This window comes from Centruroides sculpturatus, unplaced genomic scaffold (genome assembly GCF_000671375.1).
Source record: "Centruroides sculpturatus isolate CEXI.00-Female unplaced genomic scaffold, Cexi_2.0 scaffold276, whole genome shotgun sequence".
Lineage (NCBI taxonomy): Eukaryota > Metazoa > Arthropoda > Arachnida > Scorpiones > Buthidae > Centruroides > Centruroides sculpturatus.
This window is the reverse complement of record NW_019384509.1, coordinates 195,128-217,456: the sequence shown is the minus strand read 5'-3', so window position 1 is coordinate 217,456 and position 22,329 is coordinate 195,128. Positions and strand designations below refer to the sequence as shown.

Genomic DNA, 22,329 nt, shown 5'->3' with positions numbered 1-22,329 from the left:
AATACCTGTATATTGTCTAAACAAACATGATTGCTTCCTTTATCTCTTACATCAGTTCCCAACAAAATCTACAAAAGTATTTCCAAATGTCACTGATATAGATGATAGAAAAGATCAAAAATCAATGGAAAATATTAATTTGGACAACATTAATATTGTAAATTAATATTTTTCTACTGGTTTTCTGATATTTCTAAACTCTAAAGGTTCCTAAATTTTTATATAAATAATTATAATCATTTAGTATAATGAAAGGAAAAAATGTTTAATGATATAAAAATTAACAGCATACATGATAACATGAACATTTTTGTAAATAGTCACAATTCAATTTTTAACATAAAAATTAATTTTTCTTTGTCCTTAAGATTTATCATAAAAATCAAACATGTAGCAATTAAAAGCTTAATTACATCAAGTGATTCTTGATTCTTTTTTTACATCAGTAAAATCACACGTAATAATAAATTATTTAATATACTATAAAAAAAAATACAACAAAATATAAGGAAATATTTAAAATTATAAAATGAACTTAATTATGAATGAACAAAATCATGGAACATGATATAAACTTAATGATGATTTTTTAACATTCATTCTCCATCATTATTAACTAATTTCATTGAACTTTATGAATTTTTAATTGCTGCAAACATTCTTTTAAAGAAAGACAACTGTCCCAAAATTTCAATTTATATATACATAATATTTTCTAAACTGTTTGAAAATTATGTATGTATAAATAACAACATTCAAAGTCCGAATAGTATAACTACTAAATTGCCGAACAATTGCCTAAATATCGGGCTATTATATGGCTAATTAAATGATTAGAATAAAGTAATTTGTCATTAGAGGTAGGCGTTAGGTGCCATCTCTTAAGTAAATTAATAATTAAAATTAAATAAATAAATTATTAAATTAATTTTAGAACCTTCTGGAATAAAAGAACTGGCCCGGGACGGGGCTTGAACCCACAACCTTCATATAGTTATTATTTACTGGGTAATTTAAAATTGTTGCATACCAGCTTGTATTTTCCCGTNTATTGTATATAAAATATCATTCACCTGCCAAAACATAGGAAAAGATCCATTAACCAAAACTAAATTATATATATATATCATCAAATATCAAAAAATTTAAAAATTAATTGCCAAGTAGTGAAACTTTTGGAAATAATTTGACAGTAAGATGATGATTTTCTAAAGAGTCAGCAGGTCCAATTTATCATTGGCATTCTTTTCCATCTTTGACATTTGATAATAAAAATCAATTCAATAATTTATATTTTCTAATTTAAGTTTTGATATAAAATGAAGCATATCATTAATATACTATTATTTCAAATAAATTTATCTTCATTATATTAAAATAAATATATTTATTAAATAAACAAATCTCACAAAACCTGATAAGTTTGTAATTCCAAACAACCACCAGATTACATTGGGCTACTAAGGGGAGATTGGACCAGAGGCTTGGGTAGCATAACTCGCAATGCATCTGCACAGTAAGAGAGTGTTGTGGGTTCAAGTCCCACTCCAGGCTGATTCTTTTCTTCCAGAATATTCTAAATAATTTTAATAAATATTAATTTAATTATTATTTATTAAATCTAATAAGACACACAACGCCTCCCTCTAATGAAAAATTATTTAGTACTTAAATATAATCGTGGTAAAGTAGCCCAATGTAATCTGGTGGTTGTTTGATTTTATATTTATTAAAATATTTCTTTTATCTAATACACATATATAAAATAAATTTTTTGCATGCATAAAATTTAAACAAACTGCTTACTTTAAAAACAATACATAAATAGATATTTTATATATATTTGTTTAACCATATCTGACATAACTGGAAGAAATATAACAAAACTTTTCATTAAAATGAAATTTGATTATTTTTAGAAAAAAATGATTTAGTGTAACATTCACATTTATAATAGATATATCTGAATATTATAATTGCCTATAAATTACTGTATAAAGAAAGTTGTATAATAGCAGCATTTGTCCTTTTTTATAATAATATCTACTGAACAGTATATTTATTTTAAAAATATTGGAAAATCCTTTACTAGAAAGTTGGTAATTAGAAATTATTTCCAACTAACTTCAAAATACCAGAAATCCAGTAAAAAATGCAATATTTATTAGTGAAACAAACATTTTCAATCATGTTTAATGGCCATCAGGTTTTGAAACATAGAATATAAAATATAAAATTTGAAGATATTAGAACAAAGAATAAATCTGAAGACAGCAGAACTCATTAAATACAAATGTAACAGAAATAATTTCATTGATAGATTTATTTATTTCAACTTCACTATTAGTTTTTCATAAACTAAATACATAAATTATTAATTCATGTAAAAGAGAAATAATTTTAAAATATAAATACTAAATGTAAAATGAAGTTTCTAGATAAGCAAGATGCACATATCAAAAATCTTTGATGAAACTTTTGATTGTTTACAAAAAGTTTTAAATAAAAAGTTTACTAAAATTATTGAAAATCTTTTTATGCCATATATATAAAAAAAAATATTATTTTCAATATTCATATTTGTAGGTATATATACTTACAAATTAAATGTGTACTAAACTACAAAAATGGTACAAATATTATGGAATGGTAAATGAAAGATATGCTTTCTTAATTAACCATATATTTAATATATATATATATTAAATAAATCAAACAAAACAGTTATTTTTAAGTTTTATTAGATTTATCTGCAAAAATAATTGTATGCATAAATCTATTCTTGATATCCAAACATCAGAATGAGCATGTCATTGTATAATATAAATACAGTATACATTATATATGTTTAAATAATACAGTAATACCCCAAACTTACGCGATAGGTGGGACCGAGCGATAACCACATAAGTCAAATTCGCGTAAGTCGGGGTATAATTTCATAATTTGTGTAAAATCCAGTCGGATGTATGTAAGCTAATAAATGTTCTCGTTAATCTTATCTCGTCTTTTCATTCGTTCACGATTACAAGAAATTACCACATAGAGTCTCTCAAGTCTCTGTAAATGTAACAAACACAGAAATAAATAACATAAAAATTGTAGCTATGTGTCGATTCCGCACGACACGTCCGAACATATAAGCTAAACAATAGTATGAGGGAAGCGAGTAATCAAGAGTTGCGTGGTGCTCAAACAAAAGATGAATCGACGAGATTCGAAAATCGCGTAACTTCGGGTTCATGTAAGTCGGGGTAGCGTAAGTCGAGGTATTACTGTATATTACTGAAATTTATTAATAAAATGTAAATAAAATGTAAATATGTTAAGTTTGAGTACATATTATATTTATCCAGAAATAATTATTAAAATTTTAAAGGTTATCTGCAGTATTAACCATATTACTGTAAATATAAAACTGGTAATATTATTTCTTTTTTTGTCTGTATTCTGATTATACTATACTACTTTGTTACAAGATCCACAAAACATTTGGCCACCTTATTTTCAAAGGTTTATGGTATGTACTCTATAAAAGCATTACTGTTGTCAGGACACCCTAATTATGTTAAGGTCTGTTATTTTATCAATAATTGCATTTTAATACATGTTAAATCTTTTTTTTTTAGCAATGATTAAATTTGTTTTATTACAGCCATCTGAAGAGAACCATATGGACAAAATTCATTTTGGCTTAAATAGTGTATGTCAATAAACTAGTAACCAAAGTGTGATTAGTCTGTTTTAAGGCTCTAGTAACCATAGTAGTAGTATAGTATATTATTATTATAATTTAATAAAGAAAAAAAGCAAAATAAATTAATCTTAAATTTTAAAAATAACTAATAAAATTGTTTCTAAAATTCAGATTACTGTCATTCTTATCTTCAAAAGGTTTTTATTTAAAAATTCAAATTTTATTTATGGGGNGGGCTATTATATGGCTAATTAAATGATTAGAATAAAGTAATTTGTCATTAGAGGTAGGCGTTAGGCGCCATCTCTTAAGTAAATTAATAATTAAAATTAATTTAATAATTTATTTATTTAATTTTAATTATTAATTTACTTAAGAGATGGTGCCTAACGCCTACCTCTAATAACAAATTACTTTATTCTAATCATTTAATTAGCCATATAATAGCCCGATATTTAGGCGATCGTTCGGCAATTTAGTAATTATGTATGTAAACTAACAAGTTATAAGTCAGTTTTAAAATCTTAATTCTATATCTAAAAATTCTGTATATTTAAAATTCATATTTATGTATTAATTAATGGACAATACAAGTAATTCAAGATTAAAATAAAACTAATGTTTTTGTTTTGTTTCATTAATTGTTAAAACTTTATGATTAGCAATCATCATCATCATAACATGATGATGATGATTGCTAATCATCATAAAGTTTTATTTACTAAACATAAAAAGATTTTAATAAATTCTATATTAAAAAGTGTTAAATAGCAGATAAAGAGAACCTAGAGAAGAGCAATCTCATCTCATGTGGATTCAGCTTCACTGGGAGATTATAAATATGCAAGTTTCTATTATAGTGAAGAGGCCTATAATTAATTTCACTTTGCGTAAAAAATATTAGAAATGTTTCTCCAATATGAATAAATATAATTATAAATATTATTTTACATTTAAACTAATTGCCTCATGAATGAAATGAATAAAAATTCTTTTTTGTATAATGATGAAAATTTTTACATACCTGCACTTAAAAGAACATTATTAGCTGATGGATGCCATAGAACCAAGCCTGCTCTTCTTTGATGGGCTATTAATTCTACAACTGGATCAACAAGTGGTCGTACCAATCCTCCATCTGGAATTTGCCAAACTCTAACAATTCCATCTTCAGATCCACTTGCAATAACATTATCATTAAAGGGACACCAAGCAATATCTAATACAGGTCCTCTATGACCAGCAACTAATGGATAGCTAACATCTATTCTTCCTGTCTGATAAGAAAATTAAATAATCATTAAGAATAAAATAGATTTTATTAACAGCTTATAATTATCATCATTGTTTAACACTAATTATTTTACTCTATTTATCTGACAGTATTAGGCAATAACTCAAATTATCCATTTACTTAACATCTTAATAAGATATCACTGAAACCTTATTAGTATGCTGTCTCACATTATATATACAAGGTCTGTTCAAAAAGTATCGGACCTTTATTTTTTTCGCGTAAACCAATGATGCGCGAGAGGCCTCCTTCGGTGGAGTTGTGGAGGGGACAGTCATGCACAGCCCTGAATTTTTTCCCGCCTGCAGGAAGCGTCAGTCGTTGGCAATAGGCCTATGAGTGAGGTCATGTAGTGCGCTCTCGTCGGATTCCACTAAGCTGGAAAATGACTGAACAGCGTGAGCAGCGATATTACATCAAATTTTGCCAAAANCTGAAAAACATTAACAAGTAAAATAAAACAACACTGATTTGACATATCATCATGGTAATATGCAAAAAAACAAACATTAAAAATAATATCTAAGAGGAAAATAACCAGAAAAAAAAATTTTTAATTTACATTTAATTTAAATTTCAAATAGCAAGATTTATCTGAAAAAAGATAACTGTGTTTAAGTGAAAATTCTTAAAGATCCAAATAAAAATAAATAATTTTAATATTAGAACAATTACATAATAAATAAAATAAAAGTGATATTTGAATAAAAATATATTAATAGTTAAACAGAATTTTTAAAATTATTTAAAAACTTTTAAAAAAAATATGTGGCATTTGCTGTGAATAAACTAAATTATTTAAACAATGTTTTGGAAAAACGCCATATATGTCATTGAACTCTTCTATTCTATTGACTTCAAGAATCTAAATCAGAACATTAAATTTTGGCAAAGACCAAAATTTCATTTGAATTATTACAATACAAGTAATTACAAGAAAAGAGAAATAATTTTTCTCTGAATTGAATCTTTTAAACATAAAAAGCAAATCTAAATTTGATATACATCTGATTTCTTTTAAAGTTACATAAACCTCTTCAGAGATTATTGCTTTCTATGAAATGTGTATAAATTTTTTAATTCCCATCTTCAGAATATTTTTAAAACATTAAAACAATTTCTTTAAAAACCAATTGTTTTATCTTAAAATTTTTAGTTAAGCTTTAATGAGTCTGAATACTAATTAGGAATATTAAAAAAACTATACATTGCCCTGCAGTAATAAAAAGACAGAAGTAATTAAATATAAGGAAACAGACTATCAAATTAGAGTTGATTATAGCTCTAAGAAGTTAGACATAATAAGTTATTAGTATATTTAAATGTACTGCTTCAATAAGCTAAAAATTATTACTATTTTAGTGTTTCTCTATAAATATTTGTCATTGTATATTTGCACAACAAAATGAATTGTATATTTTACTGGAAAACATATAAAAGTATGATTTTAAAGAACAAGTTTGTATCTGATGGTTTAAAATCAAGCATACCATAATTTCATTTTAATACATAAAATTTAAATTATTTATTAAAATGTATGTATTGCAATAATTCATAACAAAATATAATGTGTAATAATTTATAAATTAACATTGAATTTTGCTAATAAAATGTACACTAAAATATAGGATATTCCTGTAAATTATTCCTATATATAATTCCCAAATATTTCTGTATTTAAAATATAGGAAAAGATCCATTAACCAAAACTAAATTATATATATATATCATCAAATATCAAAAAATTTAAAAATTAATTGCCAAGTAGTGAAACTTTTGGAAATAATTTGACAGTAAGATGATGATTTTCTAAAGAGTCAGCAGGTCCAATTTATCATTGGCATTCTTTTCCATCTTTGACATTTGATAATAAAAATCAATTCAATAATTTATATTTTCTAATTTAAGTTTTGATATAAAATGAAGCATATCATTAATATACTATTATTTCAAATAAATTTATCTTCATTATATTAAAATAAATATATTTATTAAATAAACAAATCTCACAAAACCTGATAAGTTTGTAATTCCAAACAACCACCAGATTACATTGGGCTACTAAGGGGAGATTGGACCAGAGGCTTGGGTAGCATAACTCGCAATGCATCTGCACAGTAAGAGAGTGTTGTGGGTTCAAGTCCCACTCCAGGCTGATTCTTTTCTTCCAGAATATTCTAAATAATTTTAATAAATATTAATTTAATTATTATTTATTAAATCTAATAAGACACACAACGCCTCCCTCTAATGAAAAATTATTTAGTACTTAAATATAATCGTGGTAAAGTAGCCCAATGTAATCTGGTGGTTGTTTGATTTTATATTTATTAAAATATTTCTTTTATCTAATACACATATATAAAATAAATTTTTTGCATGCATAAAATTTAAACAAACTGCTTACTTTAAAAACAATACATAAATAGATATTTTATATATATTTGTTTAACCATATCTGACATAACTGGAAGAAATATAACAAAACTTTTCATTAAAATGAAATTTGATTATTTTTAGAAAAAAATGATTTAGTGTAACATTCACATTTATAATAGATATATCTGAATATTATAATTGCCTATAAATTACTGTATAAAGAAAGTTGTATAATAGCAGCATTTGTCCTTTTTTATAATAATATCTACTGAACAGTATATTTATTTTAAAAATATTGGAAAATCCTTTACTAGAAAGTTGGTAATTAGAAATTATTTCCAACTAACTTCAAAATACCAGAAATCCAGTAAAAAATGCAATATTTATTAGTGAAACAAACATTTTCAATCATGTTTAATGGCCATCAGGTTTTGAAACATAGAATATAAAATATAAAATTTGAAGATATTAGAACAAAGAATAAATCTGAAGACAGCAGAACTCATTAAATACAAATGTAACAGAAATAATTTCATTGATAGATTTATTTATTTCAACTTCACTATTAGTTTTTCATAAACTAAATACATAAATTATTAATTCATGTAAAAGAGAAATAATTTTAAAATATAAATACTAAATGTAAAATGAAGTTTCTAGATAAGCAAGATGCACATATCAAAAATCTTTGATGAAACTTTTGATTGTTTACAAAAAGTTTTAAATAAAAAGTTTACTAAAATTATTGAAAATCTTTTTATGCCATATATATAAAAAAAAATATTATTTTCAATATTCATATTTGTAGGTATATATACTTACAAATTAAATGTGTACTAAACTACAAAAATGGTACAAATATTATGGAATGGTAAATGAAAGATATGCTTTCTTAATTAACCATATATTTAATATATATATATATTAAATAAATCAAACAAAACAGTTATTTTTAAGTTTTATTAGATTTATCTGCAAAAATAATTGTATGCATAAATCTATTCTTGATATCCAAACATCAGAATGAGCATGTCATTGTATAATATAAATACAGTATACATTATATATGTTTAAATAATACAGTAATACCCCAAACTTACGCGATAGGTGGGACCGAGCGATAACCACATAAGTCAAATTCGCGTAAGTCGGGGTATAATTTCATAATTTGTGTAAAATCCAGTCGGATGTATGTAAGCTAATAAATGTTCTCGTTAATCTTATCTCGTCTTTTCATTCGTTCACGATTACAAGAAATTACCACATAGAGTCTCTCAAGTCTCTGTAAATGTAACAAACACAGAAATAAATAACATAAAAATTGTAGCTATGTGTCGATTCCGCACGACACGTCCGAACATATAAGCTAAACAATAGTATGAGGGAAGCGAGTAATCAAGAGTTGCGTGGTGCTCAAACAAAAGATGAATCGACGAGATTCGAAAATCGCGTAACTTCGGGTTCATGTAAGTCGGGGTAGCGTAAGTCGAGGTATTACTGTATATTACTGAAATTTATTAATAAAATGTAAATAAAATGTAAATATGTTAAGTTTGAGTACATATTATATTTATCCAGAAATAATTATTAAAATTTTAAAGGTTATCTGCAGTATTAACCATATTACTGTAAATATAAAACTGGTAATATTATTTCTTTTTTTGTCTGTATTCTGATTATACTATACTACTTTGTTACAAGATCCACAAAACATTTGGCCACCTTATTTTCAAAGGTTTATGGTATGTACTCTATAAAAGCATTACTGTTGTCAGGACACCCTAATTATGTTAAGGTCTGTTATTTTATCAATAATTGCATTTTAATACATGTTAAATCTTTTTTTTTTAGCAATGATTAAATTTGTTTTATTACAGCCATCTGAAGAGAACCATATGGACAAAATTCATTTTGGCTTAAATAGTGTATGTCAATAAACTAGTAACCAAAGTGTGATTAGTCTGTTTTAAGGCTCTAGTAACCATAGTAGTAGTATAGTATATTATTATTATAATTTAATAAAGAAAAAAAGCAAAATAAATTAATCTTAAATTTTAAAAATAACTAATAAAATTGTTTCTAAAATTCAGATTACTGTCATTCTTATCTTCAAAAGGTTTTTATTTAAAAATTCAAATTTTATTTATGGGGGAAAATTCAAAAATCAATCATTTGAGATCTGAGTTCTCTTTGTTTCTTGCAATTCAAAATTTAATACTCTAAATTAGAAATTTTCTTTCATAAGATTCTTGTTGGAATTATAATATTTCAAATTTAATTGAAAATCCAACTCGAAATACAGTTAATTTCAAATTGTAGGAAACAGACTAAGTTTAAAAATGTATTTAGGAGTAACATAACAGTTGTGATGTTCCGTTAGAGGGCAACGTATTATTGTGAACAGGAAACAAATAAAACAAGTAAGAATACTAAAGATTTTTATTCACAAACACAGGTTCTTTAAAATGATTCCAACTTACAGCCTATTGGGTTCGATATACATAAGATAATCATCTACACTAACAATTTTCTGTGGTGGCAACCGACACGTGACAACGGAAACAAAACACACGGGGGCGACTTATAACTAAAACTTAACCTACTTACAAACTAAGGAAGGAAAAATAAAATATAGATAAGGATAGGAGTAGAATAAAAGGGAAAATACCCAGGATTTTTTCACTACCACGTGGTCTCAGATGATTCACCGTCTTGAATCTCTGAATGGCTCCAGACCTTAATTTCTTTCCTTTTATGAACGTCTACGTTTTCTGGGGTTGTCCTGTAGTCTTCCTGCTTGTTGTTACTTGAATCTGGGGAAACTCGATTTCTTAGCAACTGTCCTACGTTATTCTCTAACTTAGCCGTCTCTTACAAGGTTCCGACACCTCTGATCTCTCTCTAGGCGATCAAGGTGTGATCCTCCTTCGGCCTTCTTTCGCAAGGTTTTTTATCACGCCTTGCTCGACTCCTCGGTCAGGACCGCACTCGTTTCTCCGTCCTCTCTCGACGAAGTCCCAGTTTCTTCTCCTTTCTTCCACTTCCTCTCTCCCTAGGGGCTTGTTGTTCCTTTTGTCTCATGACATTGTTTCAGAGAATCAGTGATGTCACCCGAGGAAATAGGGATTAAGGGAGAAAGTTCTAGAACAGATAAGACAAAAGAACAAAGGAAATACTAAGCCTAGCTAAAGTTAACAAAAATATATATATAAACTATGGCCGACAGCCACACAGTAATTGAATACAAGCAATTACTTATTATGACATTAAAAATTGTAGCCTGGCATTGACAATCATATTTTGAATTTAGGATAAGTTTTTTTTAACAGAAAGTAACACAACAAAAATAATTGTTTTTAAGTCCATTACAATGTAATATAATATGAATAAATTGAAAACTCAAAAGCAAAACTATTGAGATATTATGTGTACTAACACAATAAAATTTTAGTATTTAGATAACAACTGCAACAGTTAAAGTTCAAATTGCTACACATTCAATAGGTAGAGCTATAAAATTCATTTATCTCTCAATTAGAGCAACAAAAATTAGAAAATTGAAATATATAGATACTAAAGTAATTCTAACATCTGGCTTTTTTTCATCAGTTTTTTTTCTAATTAAAGCTGTTTGATTTTGATCAAGAACTAATTATGACTTGAAAAAATTTTATGATAATATAAAGTTTTTTACATATTACACTGAGATGGTTAAAATTAAAGTTTACTTATTTACTTATGTCTGCACTGAAAATACTCCAATACTGATGTTGAGTCCCTTTCACTACAAATAATTTTGTGTTTTATTTATTAAATTCTCACAGATAAACTTAACAGAAAACTTTGAAATATATACAGTTCAAAAAGAAACATTGAATAAAAAGTTTCTAAAATTTACCATAGAATAAGAAACAGTATTTTATTCATAAACTTTATAATTATAATTATAACTATATAATTAAATTGCTGAATTGTTTTGGTATTCATAAATTTATTTATATGAATTGTTAAAACTAATTTGAATCCTTTCAGGGAGTTTAAAGCATTAATAAATATTAGTAAATATCTACATTATAGAGAGATTATGAAAATTATTCAAAAATTTATTTTGAGCTTTGTATTAAATTTTATATCTATTTTAGAGCATTATAAAAAATATTGCTAATCAAATAAACAATTTTCTCAGTAGCAAATGCACATATATACATAACATGCAAGTATGACCAATCCCAATTTCAAGGGATCCTGTTCTACACTCTAACTCATTAGTAGTAATAAAACTTTATAAAATTATACAACTTTCGAAGTTTGAAAAAAAATCTCTTGTAATTTAAATAAGTATTTTACTAATATTTATTAACCTTTAAACTCCCCAATATTTAATGTATATTTTAAGAAATAGATTTATTATAATTATCATTTTACATTTCCATTAAGACAAAAATTAGCTTTATGACAACAGAAATTCTTATTGCCACAAAAATATTCAAACGATATGACAATGGCATTTCTAATTATGTTTATATGTAGAATTAAAAATTGGAATATTTTATTACAATGAACAATAGTTAAAATTACAGATTTATGTAAAAGGAAATGCCATACATACAAATATGTATGTACATTTTTTCACCTAAAACAGTGTTTCTCAACCTCTAACAAATCGTCGCCTCCTTCAACGTAGTATCGTCCCCTTCAATAAAACCGTTACGTAGTATCACCCCCCTTCAACGTAGTATCGCCCCTTCAATAAAACCGTTACGTAGTATCGCCCCCTTCACTACAAAATTCCGATGCCGAGGGACAAGGCTAATGCCAAATTCGTACTGCATTGAATAGACTAGTGACTAGTATAATGTTATTTGTTTAATTATTGTACGATATAACAAATAAAATATCTAATTATTAATATAATGTTCTACTATATCGCCCAGAAAATTGTTTTTTGCCCCCCAAAATATAAATTGTTACTAATCGCCCCCCTCAACATGGAAAAACACACACATGGGGGTGATATCGCCCCCGTTGAGAAACACTGACCTAAAATAACAAATTTCGTAAAAAACTTGTAATAATTTGTTTCTGTTAATACATTAACTAATATATACAGTAGAAATTGTCTTTACAATCTATATAAACAACTTGAAATTCTATCTACAGTATATAGATTCAGAATAATTAATCAGGCTATCAAAGCCACTTGTCAGAATAAGTTTAACTTAATACATTAAATGTATATGTTAACACTGATTCAATGTTTGCTATGTATCTAAAAAGAAAAAATATATACAGTAAGACCCCACCCGCTTAATGCTGATTCAATATAACATGGTCTGCTCAAAGCCTAAAAAATCTCAAAATTTATGCCAATTTAAATTATTGCAGCATTTCATTGATTCATATATAATACAATTATTTACAAACATGAACCAATCAGAAAAAAGTTGGCAAAAAGGTGTACTTTCTTTAAATCTATGTTTGTTTAGTGCAATTGTTAAAAAAATGTACAACACGGATGCCATAGGCAATATCGGCTTCACTTGGCAATAATTAACTGATAAATGCATGAACGATGTGTCGAAGAAGTTATGGCTGAAGGTATCCCAAGAATTCTCAATGAGAAGAGCCTATAGCTGTATCGTTAGGTTGACCAAACTCGACCTAATCAATATAGCAGGACTAGAAGATGTAAATGAGCAGTATATTGAGGAGTTACAGCAGATTTCTGGTGAGAGCCTTATCAATGACAACCTTCAAGAACTGACAAAACATGGAATTCATGTAGAACTGGAAAACAGAGATTCTGAAAATGAAGAACCCAAAAAATTTCTCTACAGATTTCCTTAGTAAAAGTTTGGTAACAATAACCAAAATCGTTAATCAAATTGTAGCGAATGATCCAGATTTTGAAAGGAGTGCAAAAGCAAATTGAGATGTTTTGAATGCGATCTTCTGCTACCAACATTTTCTTAAGGAAAGAAAAAAGTGACAAATNCTGCTTACTTTAAAAACAATACATAAATAGATATTTTATATATATTTGTTTAACCATATCTGACATAACTGGAAGAAATATAACAAAACTTTTCATTAAAATGAAATTTGATTATTTTTAGAAAAAAATGATTTAGTGTAACATTCACATTTATAATAGATATATCTGAATATTATAATTGCCTATAAATTACGTTCTTCTTTATGTAAAGTTTTAACAAATAGATTAAATTATTCAATTTTGAACTTTATTTATATATAATAAATTTAATTTTTTGTTTTATTTTACAAAAGTTTTATACAACTAACAAAATTTAGAATTTTTAAGATTTTTAACTTTGAAACAGCTAAATTCAGTTTATTGAAAGATTATTATCTTTCAATAAAATAAAATACATGCATCATTTCATTTTTAAAATCATTTACAAACTATATTATTATGTCAAAAGTTGTGTAAATAAAAACAAAATCCTTTCAAAGTTTTAAATAAAACAATATTTATTTTTTCATTTTGTTGATGACTGAGAAAACTAATTTTACAGATGATGCAGCTTTACACATTTGTAACCACCTACCTACAGGATGTTACATAAACTTTAGACTATCAACTAACTATATTATATATATCATCTTTTACGTGTTACTTATGATTTAGAAATGTCAATTNTATTTTATATTTAATTATTTAATTAATATTTTATTTAAATATTAGAAGTTAATATTTTATTGGTCCACCTCTTGTTCTTATTAGTTTTTTGCATCTTGGATTTGTAAAAATTAATTCATTGAAGGTTTTTAAAGTTATTTTACTCCATCTAATTTTAATGTTTTTTAAGTTCATCTTTGTTAATGCCCTTTTCATCAACACCATTTTCAACAGGGTTTAAATCTGGACTATTTTCAGGCCAGTTTTAACACCCTTATACTTCAAGCCAAACAAAGTAAAGAATTTTTGATGATACATAGCATTTTTTTTTATTTCAACTTTTTCTGCCCTATGGGCACTAAGAAGGCCTCTTTTTAGCAAGCCCATTATGTGTTTGGCCAGGCCCACAATGGGGTGGCTGGGTGGTGAGGGACAGTGCCTGAGATATCAGGACGGACCAACCATGAAAAATTCCTGGGGATTTTCTGACCCATCTGGATTCGATACTGGATCCCCCAGGGAGGTAGGCTGCCACCCTGACTGCTCAGCCATCCAGCCATCAGTACATAGTATTATCATCATCCTGAAAAACATCACCACCACCAAAGTGATTGTAGATTGTTGGAATCAGAAACAATTCTAAAATTCCTTTTATACACTTCTGCTGTTACAGTCTCATTAAGAATACATTTACTTCCAGATCCAATAGCTGACATGCAGCCCCAAATCATTAAACTTGTTGGAAACTTAGTGTTTCTATGCAGACAGTCTAAATTTTTCATCTGACATCTTGAAATGAATTTTCTTTCATCATCATCACACCTAATGCATATGACTCTCGTTTGAAAAAATAAGCTTTATCCAGTCTTCTATCATCCAATTTTTAAGCTGTCTTGACCATTTTATACTATTGTTTCTTCAAGAGAACATAGTTTTGGTTTGGATATTACATTTTTATTTTCTTGTAAAATGAACTCAAACTAAACAATTTTTTTCTTTTATGTCATGTTAATACAACGTGTAGCAAAAAGTATATCATTATTATTCTGGAAGTGGCTTCTTTTGCCTAATGGACATTGCCATAAAAGTTATATAATAAGTAAATAAAATGCTGGAAACTTTCTATAATTTATAACACAGATAATTTCTGTTTCGGTATACTAAATACAAATATCAGATCATATTCAATTTGCAAAATTGAGAATTTTCAATCTACAAAGTTTAGAACTATGGCTTACAATTAATTAAAAATTTACTTCATCAGATCAAACTACTGATTGATCAAATGAAAAGAGGGCTCACAAAGAGTAGCATGAGGAGTTTGTCAATGTGGCAAGTCAGACACGGCAACACCATGAGCAAGCATTGTATTGTGTGACTGACTCATCACATAACGCTACATGTAGGAATTGTTTAACTCATTACTATTATTTAAATTAAGTATTGCAATAACTGAAAAAAGAACTACACTACAAAAAAGAATTATAATACTGAAAATTAACATTTGAAAATTATTTTTAAAAAGTGAATTGTATATACTCTCAATCTGTATAATAATATCTAAAACAGTTAAGTGTATATATATTAGTTTATATATATAANCAAGAATTTCAGAAAAGCCAGGACCTTCATCACAAAAAATGAACTTTACATTTCTGTGTGCATATGTTTATGTGTTATTTAACATATATTATTATATAAATTAATATAAAAATAACTTGAAATTGAAGTAAAATTTATTTATTTGAGGTTGCATGTTCTCCTATCCCATCCTACTTAATGCAAAAATGACCTCATTTAACGCTGTTTCGTTTAGCACTTTGTCATCTAGGAATGCATCTCTTGCGTTAAGCAGGGTCTTACTGTATATATCAAAATTTATCTATTCCAGGGTTTTTGAAGAAAAAAGATTTGCATGTGGTTAAAAAATTTAGTCTGTTTTTATAAAATTACCAAAGTAAAATAAATTTATTATCAAAATGTTCATTTCATAAATTACTAACACTGAATTCAACAAGTATTAAAAATGAACAAAAACATACTTACTCGTGCCTCTAACTGGTGTGTAGAAATACAAAAATAAACAATTTCGTAAAGTGTTTGAGAATAAGGAATCCAACCGTTTTACCTGAAGAAGGACACGGAAGGTGTTCGGAAAACATTTGTTTTTACAGAATTATTTTTGTATTTCTACACATCGGTTAGAGGAACGAGTAAGTACGTTTTTGTTTATTATATACCCTGGTGTGCACGAAGAAGTTGTATTAAAAATGTGTAATAAATGGGTAATTAGAAATTTTATATTCTGGAAATACAAAAATCAGTATGTCAATAAGTTTAATTTTTTTTATCATTGTAATAGTTATTAAAAAATAACACAAATATAAATATCCAAACCAATTGTTTGGCTTTAATATATAACTATTGCTGAAATATAAAAATTTGACCATATTACTACTATTATTAATTAAATGCTAAGTAATTTGGCACTAGAGGAGGCATTAGACACCATCTCTTGCTAAATTTAATAATTATAATTAATTTAATATTTTGATAATTAATTTAGAAGGCCAATTCTTTTCTCTGGAAGAAAAGAATTGGCACAAAGCTGGACTTGAACTTACAACTCCTGCTTACTATGCAGATGGCATAGTAAGCAGGAGTTGACTTTGCTTACCATGTGTTCACATGAACACATTGTAAACAAAGTCACAGGTTTAAGTCCTACTTCAGGCCAATTCTCTTCTTCTGGAACTTCTTAAATTAATTATTAAAATATTAATTTAATTATTAAATTTAGCAAGGGATGGAACCTAACACCTTCCTCTAGCACCAAAATTAGTTAATAGTAGTAGTAATATAGCCCAATATAAATTGTCAATTGTTTGGCGTTAAAAAACAATAATAAATTGATTTATTAAATAAATTTAAAATTTATAATTTTAATATTGGCTTATAAAAAGCCTTATAAAACATGAGAAAAAGCCCATATCATACCCAATCAACAATTTGGATAACCTGATGTGGATTTTAATCCATAAAAATTTCACATTAAGATTAAAACTGTTTTTTTATAAGTCAAATGTTAAAATTTAAAAATTCATGTATCATAACTAAATGTTTTGAACAAAATGGCATAAAAAGATATTTATCTGAAAGCAATATTGAAAGCATAACCTAAAGTCAGTGACAATTGTCAGCAGGAGTCAGCTTAGCTAATGTAATACAGTAAGCTCTGAATTTAATTAATAGACAAAAAATTTCTGCCCAGAGGAAAAATTTAGAATCAAAATATATATATTTTTTAATAATTTTAAATTAGTTATTCTTGAAATTAAATATAAAAATTAAAAAATTTATACATGCCAAGTGTAAATAGGTTAGTAGTACTCCCAAACTGACACATGGTCGTGTGACAACATGCCACAGTTAGGTACCCAATACATACATTCCAAATTTACTACTGGCACGACACCCTCAATAAGAGTTAATTTTAGTTACTCTTTTAGCTTCATTTCCTAAAACGGGACTTGACATTTTGTTTTTCAATAACTTGGTGTTTTTTTTTCCCCAAATTTTTTGAAAAGTTTTCAATTCTCAAATAATTACAAATAAGTAAGTATATAATCATTAATTAATGAAACATTTACAAAATTATTTAAATACCAACCACTACTTCATAAATACATCAAAACAGATGAATTGCATAAGTTATTTTATAAATATGAATATCAAAAAATAAATTAATTGCACAATGAATCTAACTTGTAAGTTTACTTTTTATGATAGTACAGTATTACTTATATCTACAGAAGGAATTGTTCAACTGAAATACTTATAATTTAATTAGAAGACACATCAATGAAATATTAATAAATTATGAGGTTTGAATATTAAGTATCCAATCCCTCAAGAATGTAAAAAACAATTTTTTATTAGTAAAAAATTCATTTTTTAACTAAATAAAAAGTTATATAACTAATATATATATCAAGTTTAAATAATTTAAACAGAATCTACTTTATAGATTCTTCTAAATAATAGAGAAATGTTTTTAATTTTAATTCAGATATTTCTATGTTAATATCAAACTGAAAAACATTAACAAGTAAAATAAAACAACACTGATTTGACATATCATCATGGTAATATGCAAAAAAACAAACATTAAAAATAATATCTAAGAGGAAAATAACCAGAAAAAAAAATTTTTAATTTACATTTAATTTAAATTTCAAATAGCAAGATTTATCTGAAAAAAGATAACTGTGTTTAAGTGAAAATTCTTAAAGATCCAAATAAAAATAAATAATTTTAATATTAGAACAATTACATAATAAATAAAATAAAAGTGATATTTGAATAAAAATATATTAATAGTTAAACAGAATTTTTAAAATTATTTAAAAACTTTTAAAAAAAATATGTGGCATTTGCTGTGAATAAACTAAATTATTTAAACAATGTTTTGGAAAAACGCCATATATGTCATTGAACTCTTCTATTCTATTGACTTCAAGAATCTAAATCAGAACATTAAATTTTGGCAAAGACCAAAATTTCATTTGAATTATTACAATACAAGTAATTACAAGAAAAGAGAAATAATTTTTCTCTGAATTGAATCTTTTAAACATAAAAAGCAAATCTAAATTTGATATACATCTGATTTCTTTTAAAGTTACATAAACCTCTTCAGAGATTATTGCTTTCTATGAAATGTGTATAAATTTTTTAATTCCCATCTTCAGAATATTTTTAAAACATTAAAACAATTTCTTTAAAAACCAATTGTTTTATCTTAAAATTTTTAGTTAAGCTTTAATGAGTCTGAATACTAATTAGGAATATTAAAAAAACTATACATTGCCCTGCAGTAATAAAAAGACAGAAGTAATTAAATATAAGGAAACAGACTATCAAATTAGAGTTGATTATAGCTCTAAGAAGTTAGACATAATAAGTTATTAGTATATTTAAATGTACTGCTTCAATAAGCTAAAAATTATTACTATTTTAGTGTTTCTCTATAAATATTTGTCATTGTATATTTGCACAACAAAATGAATTGTATATTTTACTGGAAAACATATAAAAGTATGATTTTAAAGAACAAGTTTGTATCTGATGGTTTAAAATCAAGCATACCATAATTTCATTTTAATACATAAAATTTAAATTATTTATTAAAATGTATGTATTGCAATAATTCATAACAAAATATANACGATACAATAGTCTTTGTTAGGCTTAACATCGACGAAAATTCAACGCAAAGCGACACGCAACGGAGAAAAATTTTGACATCGGATACGTTAAACTATTTTTTCGTACGTAAATCAGTTATCCGAAATATCAGTTATCCGGACAACCCCAGTCCCCAATTGATTCGGAAAATCGACGCTCTACTGTATATGTTTTTAAAAACTATTGATTTAATGGACTTTTGGCAATAGCAGATACCTCTTTCTCAATTAGTCTGTTAAATTGAGAACCTGCTTTAAGGATTAATTTTCTAGAATGTCTATTATTAGAAACTACCTAATAATTGCAATTTTCCAATCTTTGTCAATTTCTCCTTTATAAAATGATGCATATCAGTTCTAAAAAAAAAAATAACAATGAAATTTTTCTCATTACATACAATGAATTACAAATGAATTTGTAACAAATTGCAGTTAAATAGAGTATATTTGTTTATAATTTTGCTATTAATACTTTAAGATGAGAAAACCCATTCTATAAAATTTGGACTTATATATGCACTGTACAATCTGAATAATTCAGAATTACTGCTGCTTCTAAATTATACCAAAAACTAAAATTTCATGCAAATGTTCCTATTATCTGTTATGTTCATTTTTAGAATAACTAAAATATAATGTTATCATAACATTTCTAAATAAAACACCAAAGTCAAAGTTTATAAAATTTGAAATAAAGTGATTTTTACAAATCATTAAGGTTAAAAAAACTTTGAAACATCAAAATTAACTCCACAATAGAATAAAACTTTTTTAATATCAACAGAGAACTTAAAATTAATAACATTTTATTAAAAGTCATATAATCTTTATTAATAGCAAAAATATATGATTTTTAATCAGGAATATATTCTTACTGTAAATATTAACAAAAATTGTTGTCCTCTATTGTTGTGACATATCATAAAATAATTCAAAAAACATTAGAATAACTAAAAATACTACATGTAACTTTAAACTTAATTTATTTTATATACTAAATCTAGTTTATATAAATATTAGTAAAACAAAACACTTTAATATTAAAGTAAAATAAATTTGAAGAAGTTAAAAGTTCTAAAAAAAGCATGACGACATCAATTTATAAATTAAATATGCATATTTTGGCATCCATTCATAACATTTATCACTCCTTTACAGAAAAAGTGGAGCTAATTATTCTTGTCTATAAAGATAGCTTAAGAAAATATTACATGTATATGATACCATTCTGCATAGACCATATTATATTAAAAGCACTGTTATTTATAGAATTAAAATGATTAAGAACAACCTTTTGAATAATTCAATCATTGATAAAACCACAAAACTGATCTGTAGGTAAAAGTATTTTTAAAAAATTCTTGAAATATCTTAATTTCTGTTAACCTTTGATAATTTTACAATATTTCTATTATTATGGAATAATGATAATTAAAGTTGGAAAGTTGAGACCTTCCATTTTTGTTATTTGTGCAGGGAAATGTTTTGAAGTATCACAGGATGGTTCTTCATTAAGTTTATGATGTATGGAGGGAGTACTAATTTCCCTTTTTTTATTGCTGAGCACTTTGCAAAAAAAAAGGAAAGTATCACTTAAATTAGATATTTTATGTATTTTCCTATTTATAAAATTGCTTTAATTAAAATTTTTTATTAAGTACTAAATTTTTAATTAATGTATTTTTTGATATTTATATAATTTTTAAGAAGGTATTTAACAGTCCAATGCTAACAAATTTTGAAATTGTCAAAATTAAATTCCAAATAAAATTCATCAAGTTTGATTCAGTATCAACAGTTTAAAAATTTCTAACTAATCTTCTTGGATTCTGCCTATTTAATGTTCAGAAATTGAAATTATGCTTTTGACGGGCTGGCAAATTTCAACTGCATTTTGAAATTCAAGATTGTTTACAATTGAAATTACAATTTTAAATTTCAAAAATTAATCCATCCCAAAATTTTTAATTTCTTGCTGAGATTAGTGAGGAGGGAAATCATTTGAGTAACGATGATTTTAGAAACTACAAAACACACACAGAAAATAGAGATACCAAATGTAGACCAAGTTTCTGCACCATTTTATCATATTGTAAGTACTGTATATATATATACACTTTTTATACACCATATTGACTTGAATATTAGTCAAAGTTTTTTTTAAATCTTAAATTAATAACATTATATGATTTTTAGATCTTAGAAATGAAATAACAAACAGCTTTATTTCAACATTACTATAAGTACTGTAATTTACATAGTTATTATTTATATAGAATTTTATTGATTAATAATCTACATTTTGACAATATCAATTACCTATTATCAATTATTGCACAAAATCATTTATATTGATTACAGATTTCATGATATCAAACATCACAATGGAATCATAATAAAGCTGATTCCATTATTCACAAAGGTGAGGAAGAGATATTATAACTGGTGATGATATGATAGCTTACTGGTTTAAAACAAATGGAAAAAGATACCAAAATCAAAACTAAAAGGAGTTAGTAAATAATTCTAAAGAGGATGAAATTACAACCAATGATAGCATTTTCAGATGTGAATCAAATCATCCAGCATTCAAAAACTTTCTAGAAGGTATATTAATTAAACACTTAGCTTTTCCTTAGCATGCTTTGGTCAGGGTTTATGCGCAGCCTGCATAAGAAGTAACTTTAAAAAAAAATACAGGAAATAGTTCTTTTTATTTTGGATGGAACAAATGTGCTAAAAAGATACATGTAGAACATTCTTGTTTGAATTGTCCTGACTCCATGGTCTGTTAGCATGAATTATACTAGCTTCCCTGTTGTTTAGTTCATTTTCAAACTATTTTTCAGTGAATTTTTTTAACTTATTAGACTCTTAACCAACATTTAACATAAGAAAATTAGATTAATTATTGTGTATTAATAATTTGTTCAAAGTTTTAGATAAGCATTACTGATAAATTTCTATCATGTCAAAGACAATAATCATATACTGTATTAGAAATTGTAATTTAATTCACAAGAATAGACTAATGTCAGTAATAGAGTATATATGAATCATTTATGATTTAATT

The 22,329-nt window shown here is 25.9% G+C and overlaps 1 protein-coding gene across 3 annotated transcripts in view; it reads right to left on the bottom strand.

The window, feature by feature from the left end:
• The window catches only part of LOC111622323 (coronin-6-like), a 72,726-nt gene that overhangs the window by 42,601 nt on the left and 7,796 nt on the right, over positions 1-22,329 (bottom strand). For all 3 annotated transcript variants that reach the window (XM_023364679.1, XM_023364678.1, XM_023364677.1), the window contains one exon: positions 4,722-4,974. In XM_023364679.1, coding sequence (XP_023220447.1) covers positions 4,722-4,974 — 253 coding nt within the window. The remainder of the gene's footprint in view (positions 1-4,721; positions 4,975-22,329) is intronic.